Consider the following 27,783-nt stretch of genomic DNA (forward strand, 5'->3'; position numbering starts at 1 on the left):
ACAGAATATAAGCAAGCCAAGAACTTATTTATTCTATTTCCATACCATCATAAGCCACAAATAGTTTTTCTGTGTGTAACTAACGTCACATATTTTCTCCATTACACTAAAACAATAACTATGGTTGGGTTTATCTTTCACGCTCAGTCTTTGATGTAGGACAGTTCAGGACGCCCCCTTGTGGACTTAAATAATCCCTTCACTGTTTTCAGAGCCTGAGATTTACTGCTGGTGTGTTTTTCAGCGAAGAAAACATTTAAAACCCATTACTTTAGAGCAGTAAACTGTCATGCCACATGAGCATGACATTATTTGCAGAATAGTAGCTCTCAGGGACTGGACCTGGTCACCCCTGGTCAAGCGTCTGATGACTGCTCTGATGGAGCTGTTCACAGTGTATTCAACAGACTTTATTTATTTATTCTTGTTAAATGTTGAACACAATGTATCATTTTCTGTCCCAATGATGTACTACTTGGTGTTGATCTATCACATACAATTCTAATAGTTTAAGAAGCATCACATTTGCGAGGCACTTTATCGAAAGTGAGTTTTCTTGAGTTTCCAAGATAGCATGGCCAGAAGGAATAAGATATTTGATGATGAAGTTGGGTCGGGTGTGTCATTCTACATCAACTATGTGGCTGTCCTAATCTGATCCATGTGATCAGATTAGTGCTTTATGCGCAGTCATCTAACCCACCCCACACATCAGTATTTGCTGACTCTGGACAACATGAAGATCTGAGGCAATTTCCTCACCTCCGGTAGTTTTTTACTGGTGTCTGTACGTCTCATTGATGATTCTAGCACACACAAAGAACAGGTTAAGCTCAGAGGCACCAGGACGGGCGGGGAAGAGGGCTGTAACAAGTGGAAATGGACTTAAGAGGATTATTGTGGTCGTTAGTTCCCTGCCGGTCTCATTAAGGATGACCAGCAATGCCGGTGTGAGATAGCACAAATCGTCAGGAACACTGGACGCAATCGAGTCACAACCAAAGTAGAGGTTTTCTCTCTCTTTTTTTGACACCGCAATGAAATAAATTAATTGCAACATTCCACGATGATCTGCTGCGGTTGTTACCTACTGGGAGCACACGGTGATCAGTTTGCAGGCGTGCGTTTGTACCAAAGGACAGTTTCCTGACCGGGACGTTGGCAGGCAGCCTACTGAGGGACATGAGGACGAGACCTGCTGGGATTGGCAATGTCCATGCTGACTGGATGGGTTCGCTTCCCTCCATACTCAGTGCCATGCCTCTCAAGCATCTTGCTGTGCCAGGTGAGCAGAAAGAGTTAGGGATAGAACAGGAGAGAAGAGATGGAAAATTTGACAACAGGGGTGAAAGGAATGTAATTATTGCTTTGTGTATTTGGAATGGCTGATGCGAAGAAAAGTTGAGCTCTTAGTCCGATCAGAGTTTGCAGTTGTGGACCAATTATCCAAAAAAACCAAACTCTCCAAGTCAAGCATTCCCCACCCCCTCCGAGTTTTATTGTTTTCATCTTTTTTATCTGCCTCGTCTGCTCCTCAGTTTCCATACAGGTGCAATTTTTCCTCTCTTTGTCATGCACGTTCCGTTAGCAGCGACATGTTTCATACTTTTTTCTAGGGTCTCATGACTCCTTCACCTTCTGGGTGGATGTGCATGCCCCTGTGGGCCCTGATCAGAAGTCTTATGTAAAGTACCTAGCCACCATGTTCAGCGTGCTAGCCAAGAAAGTCATGGTGAAGTGGTCAATGACACAGGTACTAATCTCAAAAAACAGAAAAGTTATCATTTTTGAAGATTTGTTCTTCCATGCACGGATTTGCAGCCTCTTCTAAAATATTCTGTGATCTGTATTCCCAGAACCTGACATTCAGGGAGCAATTAGATGCAGGAATTCGTTACTTCGATCTCAGGGTGTCTTCTAAACCAGGTGAGACTGGAAATGAGATCTACTTCATCCATGGCCTCTTTGGACACAAGGTGAGTAAAGAAAAAAAATGCCAACACTATGTTACAATACTGCTTAATTTATTATTTCAAATATGCTTCACCAGATAAATGTTTCACCATTTTTCAGCTTATTGTAACAGTTTGTCTTAGTTTTTTGTTTTTCTGCAAGAGTAAGGGTATTCTTGCAGTATTGTGTTCCACTAAATAGGGCATGGAGATGACCCAGAGTAGCGATCAAACGGCGTGCTTAGCTGTAAACATTCTTTGTCTGAAATGGGTCATTCCAACTGTTCCCTATACAAATCATCATTGTTGTAATTTATGTATCCATAAATACTCTATCCCACCATGTATGACGGATCCACCAGCTTGTTAACACAAACAAATGTATTCATCACCTGTCAGCAAATACACTGAGCATCATTTTGAGGAAGAAGGGAGAATTAAGTCGCTATGGTTTCCAGAAAGGCTATGCTGATGATCTACATAGATTTGTACTCGTAAACATTTCTCCAGTGAAAAAAGAATGGCTAGAAAATAATTATAATAATAATAATTGAGCAGCATTTAAGTGGACAAAATGTCTTGTTGGTCTCAGTAGTGAGAATTAACAGACGGGGCTGAGATGACATGTGCAACAGAACCTGCTGATTTCTCAAACATGGCAACTTCTTTGTTCTCCAAAGCCTCCAAAGTATCTTTGCTGTTTACATTGTCTGTGTGTAAGTGTTTTCTGTGAGCAAACTTTAATATTTGTTTGTTTTCCATGTAACTTTGCAATTACTGTCTTCTATCAGTCAATCAAGTTTATGTGTACAACACATTTCAGCAAGAAGGCAGTTCAAAGTACTTTAAATCATAAAAACACAAAAATAAAAAGTCATTCAAATTGCTTACAGTCACCAATTGAGAAATCAGTGACACAAATTACATTTTGTTGAGTGGCATTATCGAAATCATCAATGCATGTCAATATGTTGGTTAATATTAACCAGCTGGGGTTTTTTTTCTTTTTGTTTAACCCCAATTTAAAGAAACTCTGTGTTTCAGCTGTTTTTCAATTTTCTGGAAGTTTCTTCCAGATTTATGGTGGTTCCGGTTCTGGGGATGCAGAGCATACCAGAACCAGAACACCTGAGAGTTTTGGAAGGCTGATAAAACAACAACAGATCTTTAATGTACTGTGGTGCTGATTTATAACAGTATTTTAAAGTCTATTCTCTGAGCTTGGCTAGGTCTCCTTCCTAAAAGATATTTCTATAAAAGGTATTATTTATTGCTGAATTTGCTCAGAAAACTGCTTCTAAAATTTGAGATTTTAGCTTTACTTTTTAATTCAATGCAAGACACTTTTAGCCCTTAAAGTTGAAGGTTTAAAACTGTGACCAAACAAGAAGCAGAGTTTATTCATTGCCTGCATTAGCAACAGACCTTTTGTTTCATCCATCAACTCAACATTGGCTTGTCTTCAATCTGTCTGTAAAGGTGAGAGACGGCCTGTTGGAAATTAACTCCTTTTTGAACAGACACAAGAAAGAGGTAAGAATCACTACTTTTCAGTATCTTTTTTATAACACAGATAAACGCTTAGATGGATTGTTGACTCCATTCTGGATTAAGGTCGTGTTTTTGGACTTCAATCATTACTACGCGATGGATGAAGATCACCATGTGTACCTCATCCGTATGCTACAGGAAGTGTTTGGCAGCAAGCTGTGCAGCGACTGCGCAGTGGAGAACATTACTCTGAACTACCTGTGGGAGAAGAAATACCAGGTGAGATCCAAACACTGCAGCGGAACATTTCACCTAGATGTTTTTTTTCTTCCCTCTCCAGTCAATATTATTCCTTTTAAAGCATATATGTTGAAAAGTGAATTTTCTGCACATATAAGAGAATCAACATGTGAGTGTGCGTGTGGTGGACAGATCAATGAATGTCAGGTAATCCCAGGTGTCTTTGACATTCCTAAGAAGGAATTAGAGGTGGGTGTCATCCCATTAACACTTGTTCTGCCTTGCAACTGTACTTTCCCTTTTCTCCGACTTTAACTTTAAGCGCAGTCGTTTCTGTTTGACTTTACCACTGATTTACAAAATCTACAAAATCTTTTCACCAAACTCTCGTAGACAAGCTTCATCTTTTGCTTTTATTATTTAACGTACATTGTTCTTTTTGTTTTGTCTGTTGCTTTCTTCTCCTCACTGTAAATGTGCTACACATTTATACACATGTAAATAGATATGAAAGACTGGCAACCGTTTCTGTGAAACCCCACATTTCTGCGGCTGCTACTACTGAGCGTGTCCAGGGCTCTATCAGATGAAAATAGCCTACTATCATTACTTGTCCTGTGACCCTAATCTTCTGCTCACTTAGCCTTCTTGGCAGAGGTACCAGAGATAGTGCAGGAGACAAGAAAAGGAGAGGATGAGTAAACGTAGAGCTGTGCTTTAAGTACCTGAAGGGGGCAGCATTTCTCCTTGTTACATTTGTCAAATTAAGGACACTTTTAGTTTTCTGTATCTCTTTTTTTTTTCACAACTACTTCAGATGAACCTCTCATGATTAAATGCTAAGACAAATGTACATATCGTAGAGTAGGAAATGGTAGTAATGCTTAAACAATAGAAGTGGGGTTCATTCTTTAAGACACACAAAGGAAAGGTAGGACTGGATTCAGGTATCTCACATGAGAGATGTAAACTAATATATTAAGGTACAAATATCTTATTCATTATTTTTGCCTCTTTACAGGTCATTGTGTTCTACCATCACCCTTCAGCACAAGGTATCCCTGTGATGTGGCCTGGAAATAAAATCCCTGCTCCTTGGGCAAACACCACTGAGCCCAACAAGCTTATACAGGTAAGACAACAACAGTATTTCTTCTGTTGCTTCTTCCCCCTCACATTAGGATAACGTCACTATGCATACAGAGCAGGTAAAAAAAAAACTTGTTTTGTAAAATAAAACATAAAGATATCAACCTGGAAGTAGAAAATGGAAAAAATCGCATATACAGGAGAATAAGGTCTACAAACAAGTCTGCCAGGGAAAATGATTAAATGAGAGTAAAGGTTATGTTTAGAAATGAGAAGTCAAAGTCCAGACCTAATCTAAAGAGATGCTGTACTTGAACCTGAGATGAGAGGCTCTGATAATGTTGGATTGTCCACAGTTAATGAGCAATGATGAAACGTCTCTGGAGTTAAATCTATACGTTCCAAATGTGAAATCTAAGAACGAGATCATCTTCTGCCACTTTCTGGGTTTACATGACAATCAGGACAATTTACTCTGTCTTTTCTATGTTGTCACCCGACTGCAATGTTTTCTTCCCCTGCTGCATGCCTCCGTGTCTCAAACACATTGTTTCTCATTTAGGCTTCATACCTAAAATGAAGCCTTTGTGGCCAATGTTTGCAGCTCATCCTTGCGTAACCGTACAAACAAAATTCGTATGCTCATTTTCTTTTTCAATAAGTTTTTTTTCCCCTCCTTTAACTTTCTCTTAGTTTCTGGAAACCACATTGAAAGAAAGAAACAAACAGGGATCCTTCCATGTCACCCAGGCCATCCTCACTCCTACGGCCAACACTGTAGCCAAAGGTTTGGTGTGGGGACTGCGTGAATACCTGGTAGAAAGGTAAGTACCAAACTACATAAATTAGTTACATTGTTGTTGTTTTTTTTAATCTTGTACATCATGCTATGTGCACACATTGTCATCTTGCCTCACATAAATGGTATATTTGTCTATGCATCGATTACGATCACAATGCAAGGTGCAGATGTTCCTCAAGCCTTCAAGCAAGCTCTAAGTGAAGCTGAAATCCTGACACAGAGAAAGCATTCTTCACTCCTTCAGATAAGAAAATATGGGACTAGCGCGTTACGCTGCGGCATATCATCCCGAATGGACTGGACGGAGACGGGAGGTGGTCTAATTTTGCACTTCTCGGGAAGTACAATTGCGTACCGCAAGCAGATAAACACATTAGCTTCCAGGTTTTGTTCTGTTGGGCTCTGGCAGGGGGAAATATATTTGGGTGTTTAAAGTGATACAGCCACGTTAGCTCTGTCTCTGAATGTGTTGTGCCTGGTAGGAATGAAAAACGAAGGAATGCAGAGGAGTGACTCCAAGCCAAGAGTGTGGGAGTTGCAGCTTGCTTATTTTCTTTGGATAGGTTTTCTCCCACATTATCATATATTTCAGAACACCAACAGCAGGTTAAAAAAGCTTAAAGGACAATACAAACAACTGACAAAATTAGAGTTTGATAGTATATACTACAGCAGATTTTACAAGTATAGCCAACCAGAATGAGGAAATTAACTTTTAATTTCCTTAAAAAGAAATCAAAGATTTGTCTAAAGCCATCTTCTGTTCCATACATGCTTCAAATAAAACATGTTTGGAATAGAAGATAGCTCTAACTTTGTCATCTCTAATAGCCTGTCTACTTTTTGTCAATCTAGAAACCTGCCAACCATAATGTCTTGGGTTCAGAGTCAACGGCCAGGAGTGGACGGAGTCAACATCGTCACCTCGGACTTTGTGGAGCTCACTGACTTTGCCAACATTGTGATTAAACTCAACAACCTGCTGCTGTCTGAGTCAGAACGCAAACCCAGATGACACATGCCCCATTTTTGACCAGAGGTCAGATGGTTTGGTTTCATGTCTTTCTCCTTGTTTGGATAAAATGGATTCAGTAAAGCACATGATGACGTTATTGACTTTCAGGAGGTTTTGTAGCTGGCATGCAGGCAGCTTTTCTGCTGCCTGGAGAGCTTCAGTTTGTAATTTAACGACTCAAGTTAAATGCCAGGGTTTGCAGAAATTTTGTAAGCCTTTAAGTATTCCTGGAACTCTTCGATTTTACTTGCAGCCAAGAAGAGTTTGGGAAACCAGGGGTCAGGTTAGAGAGAACGAAGGATGGTTTGTATTCAATTTTACACATGGATATACCTCACATCGCTGCTATGAAATGTAGCTGCAACACAGACCAACCATTTCACAAACGCTCCACCTGTTACCACGGCTATAATAATCCTAGACACGCTATTAATCTGCTGCGTCTAGATGTGTTATTTATCAAAATGGTGACTAAGATACGAACGCAGAATTTCTATTTACGAACATAAAGAGTATTGAGAAAATACCCAGCAGCCTCCACCAAGTCTTTCAAAGTGTTAAGTCGAAACGCCTCTACCAGTCCAGAAGTCTCGCGGTTCATTCAGATGCAGATTTGCAAACACAAACCTCGTCATGTTATATTTTGAGACTTTCTACTGACAAGCTTTCCCAGCAAGCCACTCTTGTTACACCTTTTTTTTCTAAATGTACTTCTACGAATGTCAACATATAACATATTAAGTCAAGCCAATAGAGTCTGACATGGAGTTCTTAGTTGTCTGGGACGTTCATTCCTGGAAAGTTTTCCGCTGATGTTTTTTTTTTTTTTTCATTATACAGTAACAATTTTCAAATTGTTTGTAAATTGCCTTATAACTCTACCCAGACTGATGGGTGGCAAGAATTGCACACCCAAGGTGATCACTGTCTTTCCTTCTTGGCGTCAACACTCGGCTGGCAAACTGCTGACATTTACTGTTTTTACACAGGAAGTCACCACTGACGATGCCTAGTTACTCCAGTGCATTTGATCAGATGCACCTGGTTGTAACTCCCAAATCATATAAAAGGGCCAACTTACGCAACTTTTCCATCTCAGCTTTGCATTTGTTTATTTCAAAAATAAATAAAGGTGTTAATTGTCTTTGAGAACAGATTTAAAATAATAAAACCTGGTAGAAACCGCATTGTTTTTTGGGGGAAATGAGACCTAAATCCCTACCATTTATAAATGGGGTGTGCTCTCTGTTTACAGTTACTGCATGTAGCAGTAAAAGGTAATGAAAAACAAATGCATGTTCAAATTGGGCCTAGCAAGGGATTTTAACTCTTCACTTTTCCCCAGTGAAGTTTTTATTTTGTTTACTTTTTATTTCTAGGCTTTGGGCAGGGAGACCGCTGGGCCAGCTGTGTCTCAACATGAATGGCATTTAACAAGCACTATAGACAGTAACACCTTCAGGGCGTAGATTCTAAAAGGCTAAATATGTGTGGAACTTTTTCCGCAATCCCTGTAAAGCACGTGCACCCATAAAAATAAACAGCTACACTTTTTAAGCTCCATTTAGAGAAATGTTGGGAAAGTCTCATCAGAACCTAAATATGTAGCCATTAAACTATGCACAAATCAATGAATGCATGTTAACTGTATAAAGTGTTTTCTGTGCATTTGAATGTTTTCTGCATCACTATGTGTTCCTATGTGTTTTGTGCCTTGTGGATTTAGTGATTACTATGCATCTCATAGACAACAATGCTCTGAATATGTGCACTTTTATGGACAGGAAAGAAAAAAAAACGGGGACCAAGACAGCAGAGAATAAGTGAATTGCCAGAAATCCTATATGTATGGAACAACTGTGTGACAGACTGATAAGTCAGTAAGACCAAAGCTAAATATCTGAAAGAAATAAAAACCGTTATCCGCAGCATCAGTGGCATGTAAACGTTAACTGTGATGTTTTGTTTCTGTACACGCTTGACCACTTCTCTTCACAGTCCGCCTGAGTTGTTTTTTTTTTGTTTTGTTTTTTTTTTGCTTAACTGCCTGCATCTGTCCAGGCCTCGTTGTTGACACTGTTGAGTGTGGTCACCGAGCCCTATGAGGTCCTCTCTCTCACACTGAGACACAAGCAGAGACACTTTAATTGTGGAGTAATTACACATACCATGGCAGGCGAGTGGGAGAACCGAGAGCAGCAGCGAGCCGAACTGAAAGCATTCCTCTGTTGTTTGGATTGGTCCCTCTCTCTTTCTCCTCGTGTCCCGCTTTTCTGTTTCCCAGCTGGCTTCCTGGGCTTCAAAGGAGAAAATGACAGCTAATGCGAGATGCTTGTGTTTGCAATAAATAACGAGACTGCTTTTACTTGCGTATGAACTTCGTTACTCATCTGATTATTATTATTTATTTTCCCAATCAAAGTGGAACGTTCTGGATTCCCAACGAATCCAGAATGTCAGTCTCATCCAGCTCCTCAGCCCATTTCCAAACAGTCCAGTACAAACATCTCGCTCCGCATAAATCCTCGGCAGACGTCCTCATGACCAAACATGGTTGCAGTTTTATTAGCATTTCAGGCAGCAGGATTATTGTCACGGTTGGTTTCACGGTTTGTACGTGTCGAGAGATGGAAACTGTGGCGGGAAGAGAACATGCACACTAATGGGGCTAATGGTTTAACTCTAAACAGCTGAGTAAACTCGGTTTCAACCCATTTAACGTCTGCTATTACCGCGATGTATTAAACTGAAGCCAACCGGGTCGCTAGCATCTGTGGCGCACAAAATTGTCAGTATTCCCTGATAGACTGTAGTGACTGGGATATTTATACAGCTGTAAAAACAGCTGGAGGTGTATCTCGTGACTATTCTTCCTCCAAATGAATTAAAGGTGAGCAAAGACAGACTCGGGGTGAACGAATCAAATTTGAAGAAAACTAACCTTAGTATTTTTTCAGTCACTTAGTTTTCCTAAGCTGTTTACTCAGACTTTACATTAAGCATGCTGAATGAATGTGTCCATCCCAACATAACGTTTTACAAAATGAGTTCCTCTGTAATAAAATAAAATATCAAGCCATGAAAATAGTCTGGAAACAAATTATTTCATATCCATGTTCCTATACTAAGACTTTGGTTTATTATTTGTTTTACTTCCTTTTTTTTTTTTTTGTTTGTTTATGTCATATCATGATTGAATCTAATGTGTAACTCTTTAAACTCTTTAAAATTTTCCTGGATGAAATGGACACCTACGAATTGCTTCCTCTAACACAGGGGAAGGAATTCCTTCCCATAAGGGTCTAGATTTCCTGCAGAACCTTTTGAAAACACACGGGAAAAGTGGAATTCTTTTAAGAATGCAATCAGTCACCATGATTGCATTCCTAAACACACAGGCCTCAGGATGATGTAACTGGGAAATGCTTGCTAGCACTTACTTCTTACCCATGAAGATATGAGAGAGTGTAATGGGTTCTGGCAAGACAGTTGGCAAGAAAGAATGTTAAAAGGAACTAGGAGAATATATATCTAGTGGTAACGATGAGGAAACGGTTAGCTTTGTTAGCGCTCCAATCGTCTATATAATCAAAAGACGGCGCGCCATGTTGAACCCGTGTGAAATTTTATAAATATTGAAAGCACGGAGCACGCTGATAGTAATACTTCCTGATTGTGGGAGGCCAAAACCATTCAGAGATTTCCTTCTGGCCATGTATTTCACTCATGCATCGTGAAAGGCAGTGGAGAAAGTGGAGAACAAATCCTTCTTCCTTCTAACTATAAACTCTTTTACTTTATTTGTCTGCTTTCTTGTAGTGAAATTTTCACAATGCCACTTTTGTTTTACCACACACACACACATTTTATTGCCCAACAGTTGATTTGTGAGTATGGCAAAACCAAACTCCTCACGCCTCAAAACTCGTTCTCGGTTACAGCCCTAAATAATAAATCTTCCCCTTTGTTCAATGCAGCTGCTTTTATTAAATGGCAAGAAAAGAAGAAAAGATTGCCAAACGAAACAACCCATCAGGACTGATGGCGCGTACTTGTTACTCAGAATGATGCACAACTGGACATGTAGTTGAGATGCTTTTTGTTTTTGTTGTTGTTGTTGTTGTTGTTTTTTTTCCAATTGTGCACATAGCATAACACAAAAAAAGCGAACTTATACCATTTGAATGTTCTCCACAGCAAGCGTTAGATAGAGGAAAACACTGAGCGTCTCTAAACATGATGACTGAACATGCCTCCTAATCTGAATGTGCTTTGAACTCTATGTTCAATTTGTTTTCTTTCAATTGAATTTGTTCTTTAAAGTTAATTAGAGCTTAGTAAATGTTTTTAAGTGTTATTTTACTTTCCATAAATTTGTGCTGTTGTGCACCACCTCCCATTTAATGTAGGATTCAAATGCAACCATAATATGAGAGGCGATTACTGGCTGATGTGTGACAGATTACTGTGTGCATGATATATTTTCCCAGCAAAAATGCAAAAAAAAAAAAAAAAAAAAAAAGGTTAAATATTTTATTATGATCCAGTCATAATAACTTTTAAAACTAAGCACACAACCGCTGTATTTGCCAACCTGTCTTGTTTAAACTTAAACTGAAAAAGTCCATTTTCACCTTAGACCTAACGCCAAACCACCAGTCAACAGGAAACAGGGATTTTATTTTTAAAATAATGGTTTCTGAGACCTTCTTCAGCAAACACGCAATTAGCAAATTAAAGCTTCCACTTTTTTTTTTCTTTTTTTTTTTACCACAAACTCCTGACAGGCCACTGGAACACAATGCCAGGACTTCAATTGTATTCTCAGTTTGTGTGCCAGAGGAGGAGGAGGGGGAAAAAGTGAATGTTTATCTGATATCCAACTCTTTGATGCTGGAACTTGAAACTTTTTATCTTTGTTTGTCCACAGGAACATTCAATCCCCGTCTTTTTTTTTTTTTTTTTTAAATAAACCCCAAATCCTTGCAGCTGTTTGCCTTTGCGTGTTTACTAAAGACAGAAGCTGCAGAAGGAATTCCTTTCAATATTGCTATCACCCGCAGCATCATCTGAATTTGTTGGGCTCTTTAAATTATTTACTAATAAACTGCCTGCAGCATCAGAGCTGGATTGGGTCCTGACTGCGGCTCTGTTGTAATATGATTAGCCAAAACAATCCTATCTTGGTTTCTTATCTCCAGCTGCCAAACCAAGTAAGGGTGAAGGAATTCTCTTTCTCTCTCTCTCTCTCTCTCTCTCTCTCTCTCTCTCTCTCTCTCTCTCTCTCTCTCTCTCTCTCTCTCTGCTCCCTCCTTGTCTCCCGTAGCTACTTCGTCTGGCTCACGTTATTCTTTTTTCGGCCTTCTTCTTCGTTCATGGCGGGTCAAGTGTAGGTCTGTTAGCACCTGCACATTATGCTCTCGATGTGTATGAGGGTGTAAGGAAGAGAGGAGGAGAGGAGAGACTCCCTCCCCTTGTTCCCTGTCCAACTCTGCTTCCAGCTGTTGCTGCATTCCTCTACACGTCGCAGTCGACTCAGGCCGCCGGCCTCTTTTTATTTTTTTTTTTCCCCAAAAACTTTTGCGTCAGTTTGTCACCGGCACCGGCGCGCGCGGATGCGACAGTGGATTATAGTGTTGGATATATAGAGTCGTACAACTTGTTCACGTCAGTAATGTGTGTGGCTACTGCCAGGAGTATTACGACGACTCAAGGAGCAGAAGATTAACATTTGGAAGAGCACGAGATCTTGGACTGATCGGTCCGCTTCTGCGCGATGACTGAAGTGGCCAATTGCGTGTCTGTAATGGTAAGAATGTACATAAAAAGAGATTTTTTATAATATCACAAATTGTAAGAATTAGAAGAAGGTTATTATTATTTTTATTTTTAAATCTCACCTATTATATCGCTATTATTGTTATTATTATTCCCTGGCTCAAAACAGGTCATTCAAAAGTAAAGTCTGTTTCTCTTAACAATAATTAAGGAATGACTTCTCAAAATTTAAGGATGAAAATATAAAAGAAAGAAAAGTAAAAAATGCACGCTACAATAAATGACGTCAAAATTGGTATTAAATACTCCTACCTGTTTTGTTTCCAAAAAAACAAAAAAAACAAACAAAAAAAAAACAGCAAGATTTCATAACTCAGTTCTCCCTATGGGTACGATTTCTGTTTACTTGTTCTGATTTCTTCAAGTAAATGTGGAAGAACATTTCCACGCCATTAAACAATTTGGATTTGAACGGTGTACCCTGTAAACATGAACTAATAAATTAGTAGAAGATGAAAACAGTAAATAGTGTTAATTAACGGAGCATTTGTGCAAAAATGTGTGCCATGCTGCTCTCTCCATCCTTAATGGAAACATGTTTTAATGTCCATATGAATTACCTATGTATTTTTATTTGGTTAAATTTGAGAAACTGTGTCAAACCAGTCAATATTGAAACTGATACTGTCTTAACTGGTTCCTGTGCGTAACATGGATGCTAGAAATAAAATCTGCATTGTCATACAAGGAAGGCGTGGAAATCACAGTCTATATAGTGTTTGTTTCTGTGCTTAATGTCTGTCATTTGAAGGAGTTTACAGAAAATGTTAGCTTAGTGCACAGATGCTCTGCCTGTGTTGGGTTTTAGTGCTGTCAGACTAAGGCACTTGAAACTTTCTGTGTTAAAACCGTGTTCACATCCCGTTATTTTTCTAGCTTGGAGTGTCTTCTACGTAACCAATGTTTCTTTGGAGGTGACCTCCCCTCAAAACCTTGAAGTACATTGCAGATTTTTTTCCCCCCCTCAGAACCTCTGTCCTTCCTTGTCTCTTGGTCATTTCCTGCCCCTTTGGAAAGCAAACATCACTTGATCCTCTGCATGTGGCAGAAGAAGTCATCTGGGCTTTTCCGCGGGCCACGCACACACAGTCAAGTTAGATTTCCTCCACCTTTGAGTCAGCTGCAACAACAATGCACTTTCTTTCCTGTAAGAATCTCTGACTTTTCCTAATGACACAAGGAGTGTGAGAGAGTTTGAGGGTTTTTTTTTTTTTTTTTTACTTCTAGCAGGTCAGATTGACAAAAAACACACATTTCACTGCTTGCTTTTGTTCATCTTGGTTCCGCTAGATTAACAGTGTAGGTATATTTCACGTACATGCACACACACACACACGGGGATTGGGGAGGTTGGGACATACAGAGGAGGAACGTAATCATATTAAGGCCAGTGAGTTGCTGAATGTGAGGCACACTGAGACCAACTCCATATTAACCAGCATCACTGATACAATGCAGGCTTTGTCAGGTGGGAGGAGGAGAGGGTAACGTCGGAATGCATGGGGAGGGGGCTTCATAAAATACAGAAAAGACGTAATAAGAAAGACAGAGAGTCCAGTGCACAAATCAAGAGGGAATCTTTTTTTTTTTTAAATAATATACAAGTTATATGAAAGGTTATTAGACGGGAGACAATCCTTTGTCCTCCTATCATTTCTGATTCTTTGTTTTTCAACTCAAGGCTACTAGAGCTTCCTTTCTTCAGCAGTATACAGAGACACAAATACCTATAATTAAATGTGTCAGTGACAAAATGACCTTGGTGTGTTGTGTTTGAGTTGCATTGTTAGCTTAACAGTCCTTTTAATGGAACACTGAGCATTGCTTTGAAAGCCAATCACATTCGACAACTTCAAAAAACGACATCATCCGTCCATCCATCCGTCCGTCCGTCCGTCCGTCCGTCCGTCCTATGGCCATGTCCAGCCATCCTTCAGGAAAAAAAACAAAAAATTTTGACACTTATATCAGGATTCCTGTTCTTGAACTGGACCTCATAACACCGATTTTGATCTTAAGCAGTAGAATCCATGTGGTGAATTAAAATAGATTTTATATATGACATACAACTAAGGCCAGTTTTATAATATAGAGCAGTATTATAAAATTTTATATCATAAAACTCTACAATGTAACTGTTACTGAACTATGCTGAGATGAGAAAACATCAGCATTTTTTCATATGTTGAAAAAATTGCAATTTCTCTGTCGGCATACTATTGGTGCTGAGGATGATGATGATTAATGAAAAGGAAAAGGCTGAGGTGCTGAGACAGAAAGCTAAATGATGCTAATACGTTTTTAGAACTCTTATGCATTCATTTTTTTTCCTCCCCTTTCTTTCTCTTCCTTTTATTGGTCTAGATTTCTCTGTCTTCGTCTGAAATTCTCTCTCCAGATGCAGGGCAAGCAGCACGTTTCAGACTCAGCTGTTTCACAGATGGCATCAAAGAGGTTTTTTAAGACAACTGTGCTTATACGAAGTTAATTCGTCAAGTCACGGTGGAAACTATTTACAAGGTTCTAACTCAAAAATGCAGAACGCCATGCAAAATCATGTTTTAGCTTATCTTTTTAGGTCAGCCGTGATGTTTTGGTAAGATGGTGCAAAAAACAAAAAAAACAAACAAACAAAAAAAAACCTGTAGATATCTAAAAAGGGGGCTTGACACAGCTCGCTGCTCTGCTTTAACCAAGGCCAACAAAGCCACAGGCTTGTCATGACCCGTCCTGGAAGGCGTTCACCTGGAGAAAGAAGGAGATTATGGGCTGCGCGGGGACTAATAACGAGGAAGAACAAAAGAATAAAGTGGTGCTTTTTTTTTTGCAAAAGAAAGAGAGAAGGTGGAGCTAAGAAACTGTGGCAGAAAGAGAGGAAAATTTATTCAAACATTCTCCTTCAGGATTAAATAAATCCTTTTGTTCCTCGCTTGACTCTGAAGTATTTTTTCTTCAAATAATGTTGCCATAACAAGTGGCAGATTTGCTTTGTCTACACCAATGGGAAAAAAAAGAAAAAAGAAAGTCACAGGAATGCGTAGCCCGTATCTACATGAAAAAAGATAAAGAGCTGATCTATGGGTTTATTTGTGGATGTTTGTGCACGGATGGAGGTTGCGAGGGTAGCTGCAGGCACGGCTGTGTCCGTGAGACGGGGGGAATTGTCGGAGGTAGCGAGGGTGTCAAAGCAGCAAAGGAAACGTCCTCAGAAAGGAAGCTGTGGCTGAATTAGAGGAAGCCGTGCAGGGCAGTGCTCCATTTGCTTTCCCCTTTGTGACAAGTTGGAGGAAAGAATGGGAAAAGACAGGAAGCGAGATTCAAAACGACAGGAGGAGAGGAGGGCATGGTTCGGCAAAAGCGCAGAAAAGACAGGAGGATGACATCGACACAAGGCACCGATTTTGGGAAAACACAGATGAGGACATGACACAGTTTAAAAACCAAAAGGAAGGAAAAGAACTGAAAAAAAAACCCAATACAGTTAGTTATGAAAGCTATTTCAGGTGGCTATTTTAGGCTATTAAAAGATTATTACAGTTTGAGGACAGTACACCAGAGGAAACGGTCTGAGGTGTAAACACAGAGTGGTCCTGGCGGTTCCCCATGTGCTGCCACTGTTGCCGCTTTGGGGTGTTATGATCTGTGTTTTCTGTGTAGTTATTTTTGAGGTTTTTCTGTGTTTTAGTTCTGTTTCCCCTGTGAGTCTCTGTCTTCCCTGTTAATTGCTCCCAGCTGTGTCCAGTTCCTTTATTACTTTCCCTGTGTATTCAACCCCACCTGTTGTCTTTGTCTGTTGTCGGGTCCTCGTCTAATGTCGTTTGTCGTACCAATCTGTCTATCATCCTCACTACATCCTGGGTCCTGCCTGCATTCTCACTCACCTCCTTCACCGCTTCATGACATGGGGAGCAGTATTTCATATTTTAGGTTTTTATGTGTGGACACACAAACAGTGGCAAGCTTTCTTTTTCTCTCTCTCTCTCACTTTGCTGAATTGTAGGGTAGTTCACAGGAACTCCTTGGCACACGATCTGAGGATGTTTACAAAAAAAACATACGCTGCCACACTTCTGATTTCTCTCCCTCTCATCTTCCTCTCTGCCTCTTTTCCTCTTCAGTGTTTGCCATTCTCTTGCTTTTATAGCTGACTGATTTAAGATTTTTCATTTATTTTTTGCATTTCACGTCCTGTTATTAGACATTGTGCCTTTCCGTTTGGAGCTGGCTTTTAATTTGCACATTTGCGCAACATAACAGTTCAAATGAGGCAAAAATATTGTCGTGAATTACTGCCAGCAAGCAAAGATATGGTCTTGACATTTTCTGTTATGATTTTGTCTTTATTAGAAAGTACCTTTATGATCCAGTTTAGCTAAGAGCATGTTTACGTTGGAACGGTCCAGTTAAAGGCCCAGCAAAATCTGAAATTTGATTGTGACAGTTGCTCTTCGTTCAAGCTTTTGCAGACAATAATTTGCAACTAAAGCAGTTACAAACATAAACCAAAGAAACATACAACTGTTATCATGGTGAAAGGAGGTTCTGTAAAAAGCAAAATAAAAAAAAAATATTGAAAACAAATGCACGCCACACTTTCCAGATGTTAAATCATATGTTGTTGTGAAACCCCGAATCATTTCTCTTCCACTTTTCAAGTATTCACTGTTTCATGTTGATCTATTACACCAAATTCAAACTGTGCATATTTGGGAACATAATGTTTTATCGTGATGAAAAAGAGAAATGTTCCTGTGATATAAAGCACTTTAAGCTAAATGAATGTCTGTTGTGATGAGAGTTAATTTTTAAGGGAAAAAAAATGAATTGGGTCAGTGACGGGCAATACAAATAAAAAGTAATTCACCTCTTTAGGGAGTCAGACAATTTCATTGTTTGTGACATTCTGTTTTAATTTAGATAATCAATGAAGGAATGTGAAACATCCATCACTGTTAAAACTGCTTTAAGAATCTGGTGTAATTAAAAGCACACCAATTTTATTCTCAAATAGAGAAATAAGTGCCAAATAAGCATTTTCTTTGGTTTTGATGACATGTTCTAAGATAAAGGAAACTAAAAATAAAAGTTCTTATTTGAACTCATTGTAAGATTTGAATAGTTTGCATGCTAGAAACCTCAGATTTTTTACTGCGCTTGCATTCTCTCACAAAAAACATCCCCGATTTCTCTCCTAAAGAGAACTGCATCAGCTGTTAGTTCTTAGTGGGATTGTCTGTGAGTAAGTTGGTTTTGTAGCGGGCTGGCAGCCTACCAATTTTCTCATCCATAATGCCTCAAGAACTTCTAATCTCTTTCACAGAACATTGTGTTTGTATGTCTTTTCAGGAAGCCGAGATGATGTTTAAGCCAGAGTCGGATCAGATGTGTCCACCAGAACCCAAGGTGAAATGAAACTCTCCCACAAACATGTGCTATCAGTGACATGTTTGCATTTATTTTGCAGACAACGCATAGGCGCCAAGAATCAGCTCTCACGTTGTGTTGTCACTTCCCTAAAATGCAATAAGTACAACTGGTTATTCCCCACTAATCCTCGCAGTCTCCACCCTTGGACCTGATAGACACGGGGAAAGGCCTGAAGGTTCAGACTGCGACGCCTCATCTGGTTAGCCTGGGCAGTGGGAGACTAAGTGTGGCTATCACCCTGCTGCCACTAAAAGAAGGTAACATGCATCACTAAAAGACAGCAAAAAAAAAAACAGTTTGGGATTACCAGGTCATATTTAAGCTGTTTATCTTCACTTACATCTCCATTCTACAGGATGCAGACCATTAAATCTTCTAATGTATTCTCACCTGCCATGCAAAGCTTTGACATGGAGCCTGGAGTGAAACCAGATGCCCTCTAACCTCTCCCTGTGTCTTTGCTTATGTTTGCTAAACTCCTACGACTCTCTGTATCTGCTCCGTGGTTGCAGTGACAAAGAAGCTGAAATAAATGTGGAATGCTAGGAATATCATGCTCTATATAAAAAGCAGCAATAAAATATTCATACAGGTGTCGGTTACAATCCCAAGCTTCAATGTGCACTATTGAGATTTAAAGCTAGGCCGACATTTAACAGTGTGCCATTTTAATCGTAAGTAGTTTTCAAAAATTCTCTGAGTAAAAATCTGAAAAATTCATCCCCCTGAGTCAATGCTTTTCGGAAACCACTGTTCTCTGACATTACACCTGCAAATCTCATGGGGTTTATTACTAACATCATCTATCAAAAATCACAATAAAGTACAAAGATTTTGGGTATGTCACAAAACTTGTAAAAGTGTGTACAAATACGTTTGCCAGGCAGTGTAGAAAGTTTCCTCTATCTCTCTGATTGGGGTTTGTTTTTTTCAGTTCGTTTCATTTTGTCATAGGAAGAGAATATGACTAATGTTTTTCTCTGCACAGTTTTAGTGTAAATCTATAGATCTAACAGCATTACAAGAAAATGTGTTTTCATTTTGTTTGTTTGTGTGCAGAATGTTCTTTTATATTCGGATAAAATTGCATAACAAACAGTTCTGCACGTGTGTCTTAATTATCCTGCTAAAATGTATTCTCCCATAAAGCTGGTTTCCTCGTTGGTATTCTAGATGGTTGCCAAAAAGAAAGAAAAAAAAAGGGATAGTGAAGTGGTCCAAGTAGGATGTAATACTACATGAGAGGGATGCTTGTACTGCTGATTATTGTTTAATAGCCTCTGGATATTACAAGGAATGCTAATGCAGACTGACTCACAGATAGTTAATACAAAACAATCATAAGAAGAATGATGACTCTAATGCATGTAAAGCTTTTTACAGAGTAATTTTACGCAAGGTTTTTGTACAAAAGTGAAAACATTTGCCCTGGAGTTTTTTTTATTATTACTATTATTATTTTTTAATTCTGTATCACAAGTAACCCACAACTGGCCCTCATTTCCATTTTGACTTGAACAGATGATGTGCAAGAGGACTCAGTTTAAACCTATGTAGGCATAGGTTAGCTCAAACTGTTTACATTTCTGCTAAACTAGTAATCATTTGTCATTGATTTGCGTCGCAGGGGTGACACGTATAGGCCGAGAAGATGCTCCCGTCCCTCAGGACATTACGATTGAAGGCCCCGGCATTGAGGCAGAGCACTGTCATATCATCAATGAAGGTTGGCGTCAGTTTACCTTAATATAACGGCTTTTTAACAATGGCAAGCGGTTGTATGAATGTTTACAACATACCATGTGCGTTGATCAGTAGTTTCTTATGGTTTAGTCTAGATTAGGTGGACCTGGATGCTAAAGTTAGTGGCTAGAGACCTTTGGACAGAACAACATTTCAAAAACCCGAAACTACCCCCTTTAATGATTTGTCCTACATTGTGTTTTTATTTGTTCTCTACTTGTCAGCAACACTTGCTTTATAATTGTTACAACAGGAGGGGTGGTGACCCTTGACCCCTGTGGTCATCTATGCAGTCTGGATGGAGTCCAGGTCACCGTCCCCACACCACTTACCCAGGGTAAGGTGTACACATTCATGCGCACATTATTATTAAACATTCCTCTTGCTTGCACACAGAAGAAGCAAGCCTTTTTTTTTTTTTTTTTTTTGGAAAATGCTTAAAATATTGCCCCCTACTGGTTAAATTTAGTACATAACCTAAATGGAAATTCACTTCATTGGTTTGTGTTCAAGCTTTTAGTATTTCATAACTTCTGTATGTGTGTATGTGTTTGTCTGTAAAAAAAAAAAAAAAGAGAGAAAAGAAGAGGGTAGTTTGTGGTTTAGTAGGCTTGCATTCCTCACTGTGTATGAGTCACATGGGCAACTGCTGACGTTATGTAGGGAAACAAGCGGGTGTGCAGTGTTTTAGTGTGCGCAGAAATGTTCTCCTGGTTGTGTCTGTGTTTAACATGTGATGCATGTGTAATGGAGGCTGGAAGTGCGTGTGGGTGTGTGGGGGATGTATACCTCTGGTTTGGTTTAATTCACAGTGGTTTGGAACAGCAAGCTTCTATAATAATGAGTCACTGCTTCCAGAAGCTGCAACAGCACACATAAGTCTTCACGATTTGTCATTGTGGACTGCAAAAGGGAGTCAGAGAAACACTGAAACATTCTCACAATTCCTTCTAACAGTTCTTAACTTCCAATGCTTTTCACCAGGACCCTTAAGTACGTCTCTGTTTTCTGAGAACTACTATCCTGATCGATTCATCCGTTGCCCGTCTACCCTATCTGCTCTCTTCTTTTATCCAGTTTCTCAGAATTTTCTCTCCCGCAGAGTGTTCCCTTTTTTCCTGAAAGTTTGCGCTCCTTGAAACGCTGCTGTTTTCCACTTCTGTTTCATGTAAGTCGCCGTACCACGACTTGTCTCTCCTTTCCACTTACCTTTTTCAGACCTCCTCATTGTGCTCTGTCAGGCCTAGCCAATTCAAGTTAAATATTGACAGGCCTATTTGTCTTTGCGGTGAGCCTTGCTGATTCAAATATTGACATCGCCTCAGTATGCACAGACACAAGCCCAGGGTACTGTGGGGTTATGGGGGGAGGAGTGAGTGACTCTAAAGGGGAGGGGGGGAAAAAGAAATTCAAAAATACTTAACTAAATACTAAATGTTCAAACTCATTTAATTAAAGAGTTGAGGTAGATGGTGACGGCTTTGGTGAGATTGCAGTAAGAGGAGAAGGGAATGTCTGGAAAAAATATGGAGAGCCTCAGACGAGATGCGTACTTCAGGAACATCCTCTGGCTTCTCATCTCTGGGCTGAGAAACACCAACCAAACGCTCATCAAAAATACACACGAGGGAGGCCTGGAGCCAATTAACTATGTTTAGGAAATGATCTGTTGTGGATTCTGGAATTTGGAGCTTGACCTGGAATCACATAAGCATCACTGGTAAGTCATTGGAACAGCTGGAAGGCACTTCTGATACATGCAGCCCATTTAAGGAAACGATGGCAATCAAGCTGTTTGCAAAAGTATCAAATTATCCATTTGTTTTCTGTAGACCTGATGGGTCTGTGAGGGATCTCCAGCATTGGAGACGGAGTATGCCCTGAATAGATTATCTGTCCCTCATTGGGAAACACAAAGGCAAACCACCATGCATGCACACACCCTTAAGGGTAATTTAGTCCACAATAAACTTAACGTGCATGGTTTTGGATAGTAAGGGGATATCAGAACCATGTGCATTACAAGAACATGCAAACCTTTAACAGAAAAAGCCTGCAACGGCATGATCTGGAGAGATATGGAAAAAGAGAAGAGACTTTATTTCATTGTTGCCTAAAATGTTTGCATCTATCCATCTTTGAATACCTTAAAAAAGCTATAAAAAAAAAAAAAAAGGATAACCCTGAAGATCCACGTGTGGGAAAAGCATATATCTTTGTCATGAAAAATGTGTTTGAACTCTGTAACATACAGGGGCAAAAAAAAAAAAAAAAAAGAAAAGAAAGAAAAAGAAACTCAACCTCCCAGCATTCACATTACTCATTCAAATCAAGGCTGCTCCTCTTTCTCCCTTAATGTCTTACAGCCATCCCTCATAAAAACACTGGAACAAAGCAACCGAGGAGAGTAGACTTAGACTGAGTGTCCTCTAACATGTAAATGATTGCACTGCATTGTTTCCATCTTCTAACTTCTACGTAAATCGCAAGCCTGTTTTGAGCACCCCGTATAAACCTCATCTTTGTCATCTTTGAAACATTTTTAAAAGCCCGAAATGAGAAGACAGCTGAACGCATTAGCATGTTTGGCGCTACACTTGTCCAGTGGATTTAAAAAAGTTGAATAGAAATAGGTAGGGAGACAAAGAAAGTTGAGGGGGCGTCCTCCACATACCTCACCGTTGTACCGTCTTTGAACGTACCATTTACACACCGGGGTTGACTACGTACCACGCTTTTATTACGCTTATAAACTCCCATGCGTATTTTGTCTTCGCGGTGGCCTGATAAAAACAAAGTTTTTTTTTTTTTTTTAATTTTGCCTACTTTTAAAGTTATTTCTCCAATGGCAACCAGGGATGCTCAACCTCCCCCTTTTTTTTTATAGTGAAACTTGGTACAGTCCCCGGGCTGAGGCTGGTGGATGGTAAATCACTGAACTTTCTCCGACACGGAGTCAGGACGGCTGGGGAGGCGTTTCATCACCGAGCAGGGAAACAAACAGCGGCTCCCAGATTTATAACGAGCTTTTATTTCAGCTTTTACTTACAGAAGAGGTTCTGTTAAAACGGGGGTCTCTATAAAACCTCTTGAGAAAAAGAGAGAGGAAAAACAGTACTTGTTGTATTCGCCGAGCGTTTACTGAATGGGACTCACAAGGTTAGTAACGAATTTATTAGCTACAAAGTTGCATTTGCAGTTGCGTCATTTGTTTCCAATTTCCAATTTATTTTAGTAAAATGTATCTCTTTGTATCTTTCAGAATGGAATGTGTTTATGTATGCTGTTTTTCTTTTCTTCTGACTAGTTGGACGTAAATTACCATAATAACAAATGACGAACGTATTATTTCGACGTATTAAGTGATTTCAACAAGAATTTAAAATAGCATTGGCTTCCTATAGTCTCCCATAGTGGTAGGTCCTCTACTTTTTTTGTGCATATGTAATCTGTATGACTTTATTAAGCTTCCTTTTGTTTCGGTTATTTCTCTGTGTCTTTGTCTGGTAGATCTCAAGACAGCTGGGTCTGATATAATCTGATTTTGCTAAAAATATATATATATATATATTTTTTTTTTTTTGCCAGGATCACTTGTGATTGGGATCACGCTGAAAACTTTGCGAAATAGCCTTAATTAAATAGTAAGTAACTCGTTGCAGATTCATTTGGAGGTGTAAATCACAGCTGCTGCAGCAGAGAGAAAGCAAAGCCACATAGTGTTGAAAGTCTCAGTCACATCCAGCTGTATTGTTTCACAATCTGCATGCACTCTCTAATTGAATAAAACATTTATGTGCAGATTGTAGAACATCCTCTGGCTTCTCAGGGATAAATAAGCTTTTAAACTCTCAAGCGAAGGGTGAGCAAACAAAAGAGTACGAGCCTTATGGTAATGAAGCCAGCCACGGTCATGTTACCTGACACCTGGACACAAAACCTGTGAGGTTATTGTTCTTGCAGGTTTCTGTCCACTGCTTGTCATTTGCACTTTTGAGTTGTTTTTTATTTGTTTGTTTGTTTGCTTTTTTATCAGCCATAGAGACGTGTCGACCTCATCCTGTCTTTGTTTACAAGTTTTAGTCTACATTTCCGATTTAAAACAGATTGAAGATTGTCGGTTTTCTTTTTGCTTTTTAGGCTTGGTGACAGTTGAATTGGTCAAAGCGCTATGGGTACAATTTGAGAAGAAGCAGAGATGCTGTGTCACCTGAGCTGCGCAGAATTATAATCTTTAACGTATCCCCTGAGAAAGATCCGTCTCCGTCTTCCTGGAGCTGCTCTTGATCCCCTCTGCTCCACTCAGGGTTAATGTGTGGCTTATTCTCCCACTGGGATCCTGTGTTTATGCATCATTTCATGAATGAATAAACTCCCTTCTAGATCCAAGTGATTTCTGCTGCATTCTAACCACAACTGTTTTTGAAAAGCTATATCTCCATTCAGACGAGAACTGGCAGGAATTTTCCTAACTGCTCTTTGAAGTGTTTGAGTGATTACCTGGAACGTCAAAGCTGATAAAGACGGGTCACTCTAGCCTCACCGTGGCACTTGTTGGACATGGGATCTCGACGACCTGTTTATTTTTGCACCGTAGCCTAATTGTCTCAAATTGCCGATTCCTCCACTTATGCTAACCCAAACGGAGCGAGAGTTTCCCCTCCCATAGCGCTGTGGCATGCGTAGATCTACATGGGAACAGAAATTGGCTCCAGACATGAAGCGGCCCATACATCTGTGTCCTCAAAGACTCTGAGGTCTGACTTTGTAGATCACAGACTTTAAATTATCCTGTAAATGCATATACAGACAAATTTCAAGTTGTTTCTTGTTATGGAAGAAGGCCTTTGAATGCCGTGTGTGTTGTGGGTAAAGCATGCTCCGACACGGGTAGCAAACTCAATTTCCTGGTTAACAAGGGAGCACGTGAATGAGATCAAATGGGTTTTATTGAGTAGAACAGTTGGAATCACTTCAACCTTTTAATTACAAGAGACTTAATTTTATTTCATTTAGGCAATTAAGGACTTACAGCGTCTTGGCAAAGTATTAATAACCCCCGAAAGGTTGCAGCCAGAAACTTCATTGTATTTTGTTGGAATTTTATGTGACAGGCCAAGTGGTCCAAAACTGGGAAGCAGAAGGTTGAGGATGGGTCGTTTTCATGAAGTTGTACAGAAAAAAAAATCTGATCAGTGAGGTGTGTTTATATTCAGCCTGTTTGAATCACTACTTTGTCTCAGTGAGTTTCTTTCTACCAGATTTGCACAGACACTAACATGTTTGCTCATCTTTACACAACAGTTTAAACTCGTTCATATTAAGTGGATTGTGTTTGTCAACGTCAATGTTAAGGCCCAGCTACAGATTCTCAGTTGGATTTTGGTCTGAACTTTGGTTAGACCATTCCAACACATAAACATGAGTGGATCTCAGTCATGTTTATGGACACTGACCTCGTGGATAAGCCTGTTCAGTAAGCAGTTAATCAATTAATCACACAGTAACTTAAAATGAACTCGATCATTTCTTTTCTGATGATTCATAGTTTTTGAAGGGCAATTTTGTTTACAGAGACATCTTGATCCATTTTAGTTAAGGTTTCATTGGTGTGTGCTTTTTTATTTCCATTTTTTATGCATGTTTTTGTTTGTTTGTTTTTGGTTGTATTTTATTTTGACTATTTAAAATGTCTTCCAGTTTCAGAGAGGTGTTCTGAACAAAATGTTTATTAACAAAAAGATAAAAATAAACAAAAAGTTTATTGCTCTTTGAGGGGGAGAACTTGCATTATTATGCCATTATCAATACATTATTTGAAAATGGACTCAAAACATCATTAATATAAATAAGGGGGAGCATTTAACGTCAAGTAGAATTGGTTAATATGACAGGGCGAATGGTGGAAGGTGAACCTTGTTACTAGTTTATTCTTTTGCAGCATCCAACAGGTCTTCTTCAGACCTAATCAAAACAAAAATGTTTTTTGTCATGTCATAAGTACTGTTTTGTGCTGATCTATTTAATAAAATTCCTATGAAATACGTCCATGTTTGCAGTAAAACGTTTTGAGAACAAAAAAAAAGTTGAGTGTATGTAAATACTTAGAAAAGGCTTCGAAAGTGTATCTTATGCTATGTGATTAACACAGATAGTATGTTTTTTTTTTCATCTTTATCCCTTTGCCTGCATCGCATATAAGAGCATACTGCAATAAAGGCTGCAAAGCCATAAAAAAGAAGAGCAGGTTAGCTAATAGATTTTATAGATGAAGGAGCTGAGAGGAAATTAAAAAGGCTAAGAGGCTGTTAACAAATCAGGGCATGCTTTTTACTCCCCACTTGAAAGGCGGCCCATGGTGAGGTTATTGGGGGGAGGAAATTGGATTTTCACAAGGGTTAACTTGCGAGAATCCAACTGTTGTTGATTGGAGTCTTGCTAAATTCTGAGAGGTGCTGTGATTCATTAAGCAGACACTATAAAGACGTGTTTCCTCATACGGATGATGCACAACATGTCGAAGACTCTCATTACTCATGTCTGGCATTGACAAACATGTATTATTAGATCTGAATAGCTGCATGTGTGTGTGTGTGTGTGTGTGTCTGAGTGTGTGTGACTTTTCCTTCATGTAAACTCGTCTTTATGATCTTCCTGTCTTAATGCCACTTCCTCACCATTTGTGCCTAAACTTGCTGGGTTCTGTTTACATAGATATGGATTTGAATAGTTCACAGTCCAGCTGTGTAGACTAAACATTTCTTTCTTAAGTGTGTGTGTGTGTGTGTGTGTGTGTGTGTGTGTGTGTGTGTGTGGGGGTGTGTGTGTGTGGGGGTGTGTGTGTATGTGTGTGTGTGTGTGTCAGCACCACATTCAGGTCTCCCTCTGTGCTAAGAATTACAACTTTGAAAGTAGGGGGGTTGGGGGGGGGAGTGCTGTCCAAGGCAGTCTGGCAGATAGAACCTCTTGGATTTAATGAAGGTAAAAAAAAAAATGCATTCACTCACTTTTAACCTATAGTCGAGGCTGTGAGTGGGAGTAAATGTAAGACGCTGACAAAAAAAGAGAAAAAAGAAAAAGAGTAAGGAAAATAACTGACGTTTTTCCATTGAGTCTTTTTCCACTCGCCCTCTTGTTATCCCCCTCCTGCCTCAGTGTGGTGTCTGACTTCAGATCTAAGGAATCTGATGTAACTGTAATGGAGCTATTCCGGAGGTGCTTTCTCAGCCCCTTTACACATGTGCGAACATTATGGGGTTTTACAGGCTTACCTGAATCTTCTGTCCTCAGCAGAACTGGCGAGTAAATCATGGAGAAAAAGTTGCAGACAAAAGAAAAGTTGATGCATTGGTTCTTTTTGTGTTGAATAACGCTTAAGTCTCGTTAAGTGTCAGCCCTGCAGTTTTTCTGCGGCCATGCGATGTATTTGGACAGCTGTGGCTGGCTGTATATTGCAGAGGTTGCGACCCTGACGTCTTGTTTAATACCTGGCCCTCTCCGCCTAATTGATGGCCAGAGCAAACACTGTGGGACTGGGATGGCTAGCTGTGCGCGAGCATGAGCAGGAGAGAGTCTGGCTGTGAATAAATATTCCAAGCTTATTTGAATTTGAAGCCAACAGATTTGTTTCCTGAAAAGATTTAGTTTTGTCTGTGTATCTGATTATGCACTTTACTCTTTATAGCTAATTAGTTTGCTTTTACTCACTATAAGCTCTTCTCCAGTCGACCCTACAGCAAATCCCTATACCTTCCTTCCTCCAGTTTATTGTTCTTACTTGAAAACTCAAAACAGCTACAAGCCAGCTTCTGTGACTCATTGGCTTATGGTTTAAAGACTAACAAACAGCACCACATAATTACAAAGTGTAAGGAAAAAGATTTGTGGCTTTCAAAAAAGCTTTGTCACCTATTGAGACATGGTAGGTTTACCAAAACTGACAGGTCAGGGCAATGAGAGCATTAATAAGAGAAATAGATAAGAGGCCTATAGTAACTATTGAATATTTTCTGAGATCCAAAGCTTAGCTGAAGCAAACTGTCAAGAGGATAGCTATTAAATCAAACAAGAAAAAAATATATCCTACCAATTTTGAAAGATTGGTAGGAAGAAAGCCGGCATACGAAATCCCATTTGCAGTTTGTTGCAAGCCATCTAAAGTGAACACCGTTCACCTTACTGTGAAA

General features: G+C 39.5%; 2 protein-coding genes across 6 annotated transcripts in view; both read left to right on the top strand.

The window, feature by feature from the left end:
• The first annotated feature begins 1,137 nt into the window (after window positions 1–1,137).
• On the top strand, window positions 1,138–6,686 carry plcxd2 (phosphatidylinositol-specific phospholipase C, X domain containing 2). The gene is made up of 8 exons (XM_088001298.1): window positions 1,138–1,285; window positions 1,617–1,753; window positions 1,857–1,976; window positions 3,432–3,485; window positions 3,567–3,722; window positions 4,705–4,815; window positions 5,466–5,596; window positions 6,430–6,686. The coding sequence occupies exons 1-8, from the start codon at window positions 1,183–1,185 to the stop codon at window positions 6,587–6,589; spliced, it is 972 nt and encodes a 323-aa protein (XP_087857424.1). The 5' UTR covers window positions 1,138–1,182; the 3' UTR covers window positions 6,590–6,686.
• Window positions 6,687–10,753: 4,067 nt separating this feature from the next.
• The window catches only part of phldb2b (pleckstrin homology-like domain, family B, member 2b), a 38,313-nt gene continuing 21,283 nt past the window's right edge, over window positions 10,754–27,783 (top strand). For 2 of the 5 annotated variants that reach the window (XM_088001139.1, XM_088001138.1), the window contains exons 1-5: window positions 10,756–12,398; window positions 17,774–17,830; window positions 17,988–18,111; window positions 19,482–19,580; window positions 19,851–19,934. In XM_088001139.1, the coding sequence (XP_087857265.1) occupies window positions 12,366–12,398; window positions 17,774–17,830; window positions 17,988–18,111; window positions 19,482–19,580; window positions 19,851–19,934 (397 nt within the window). In that variant the 5' untranslated portion in view covers window positions 10,756–12,365. Of the gene's footprint in view, window positions 12,399–17,773; window positions 17,831–17,987; window positions 18,112–19,481; window positions 19,581–19,850; window positions 19,935–21,324; window positions 22,757–27,783 lie in introns of those variants that run through there. The other 3 variants (XM_088001141.1, XM_088001137.1, XM_088001140.1) reach the window with 3 other exon arrangements.

The sequence above is a fragment of the Poecilia mexicana genome, unplaced genomic scaffold (genome assembly GCF_051168715.1).
Source record: "Poecilia mexicana isolate PSO_F unplaced genomic scaffold, ASM5116871v1 scaffold_20, whole genome shotgun sequence".
Lineage (NCBI taxonomy): Eukaryota > Metazoa > Chordata > Actinopteri > Cyprinodontiformes > Poeciliidae > Poecilia > Poecilia mexicana.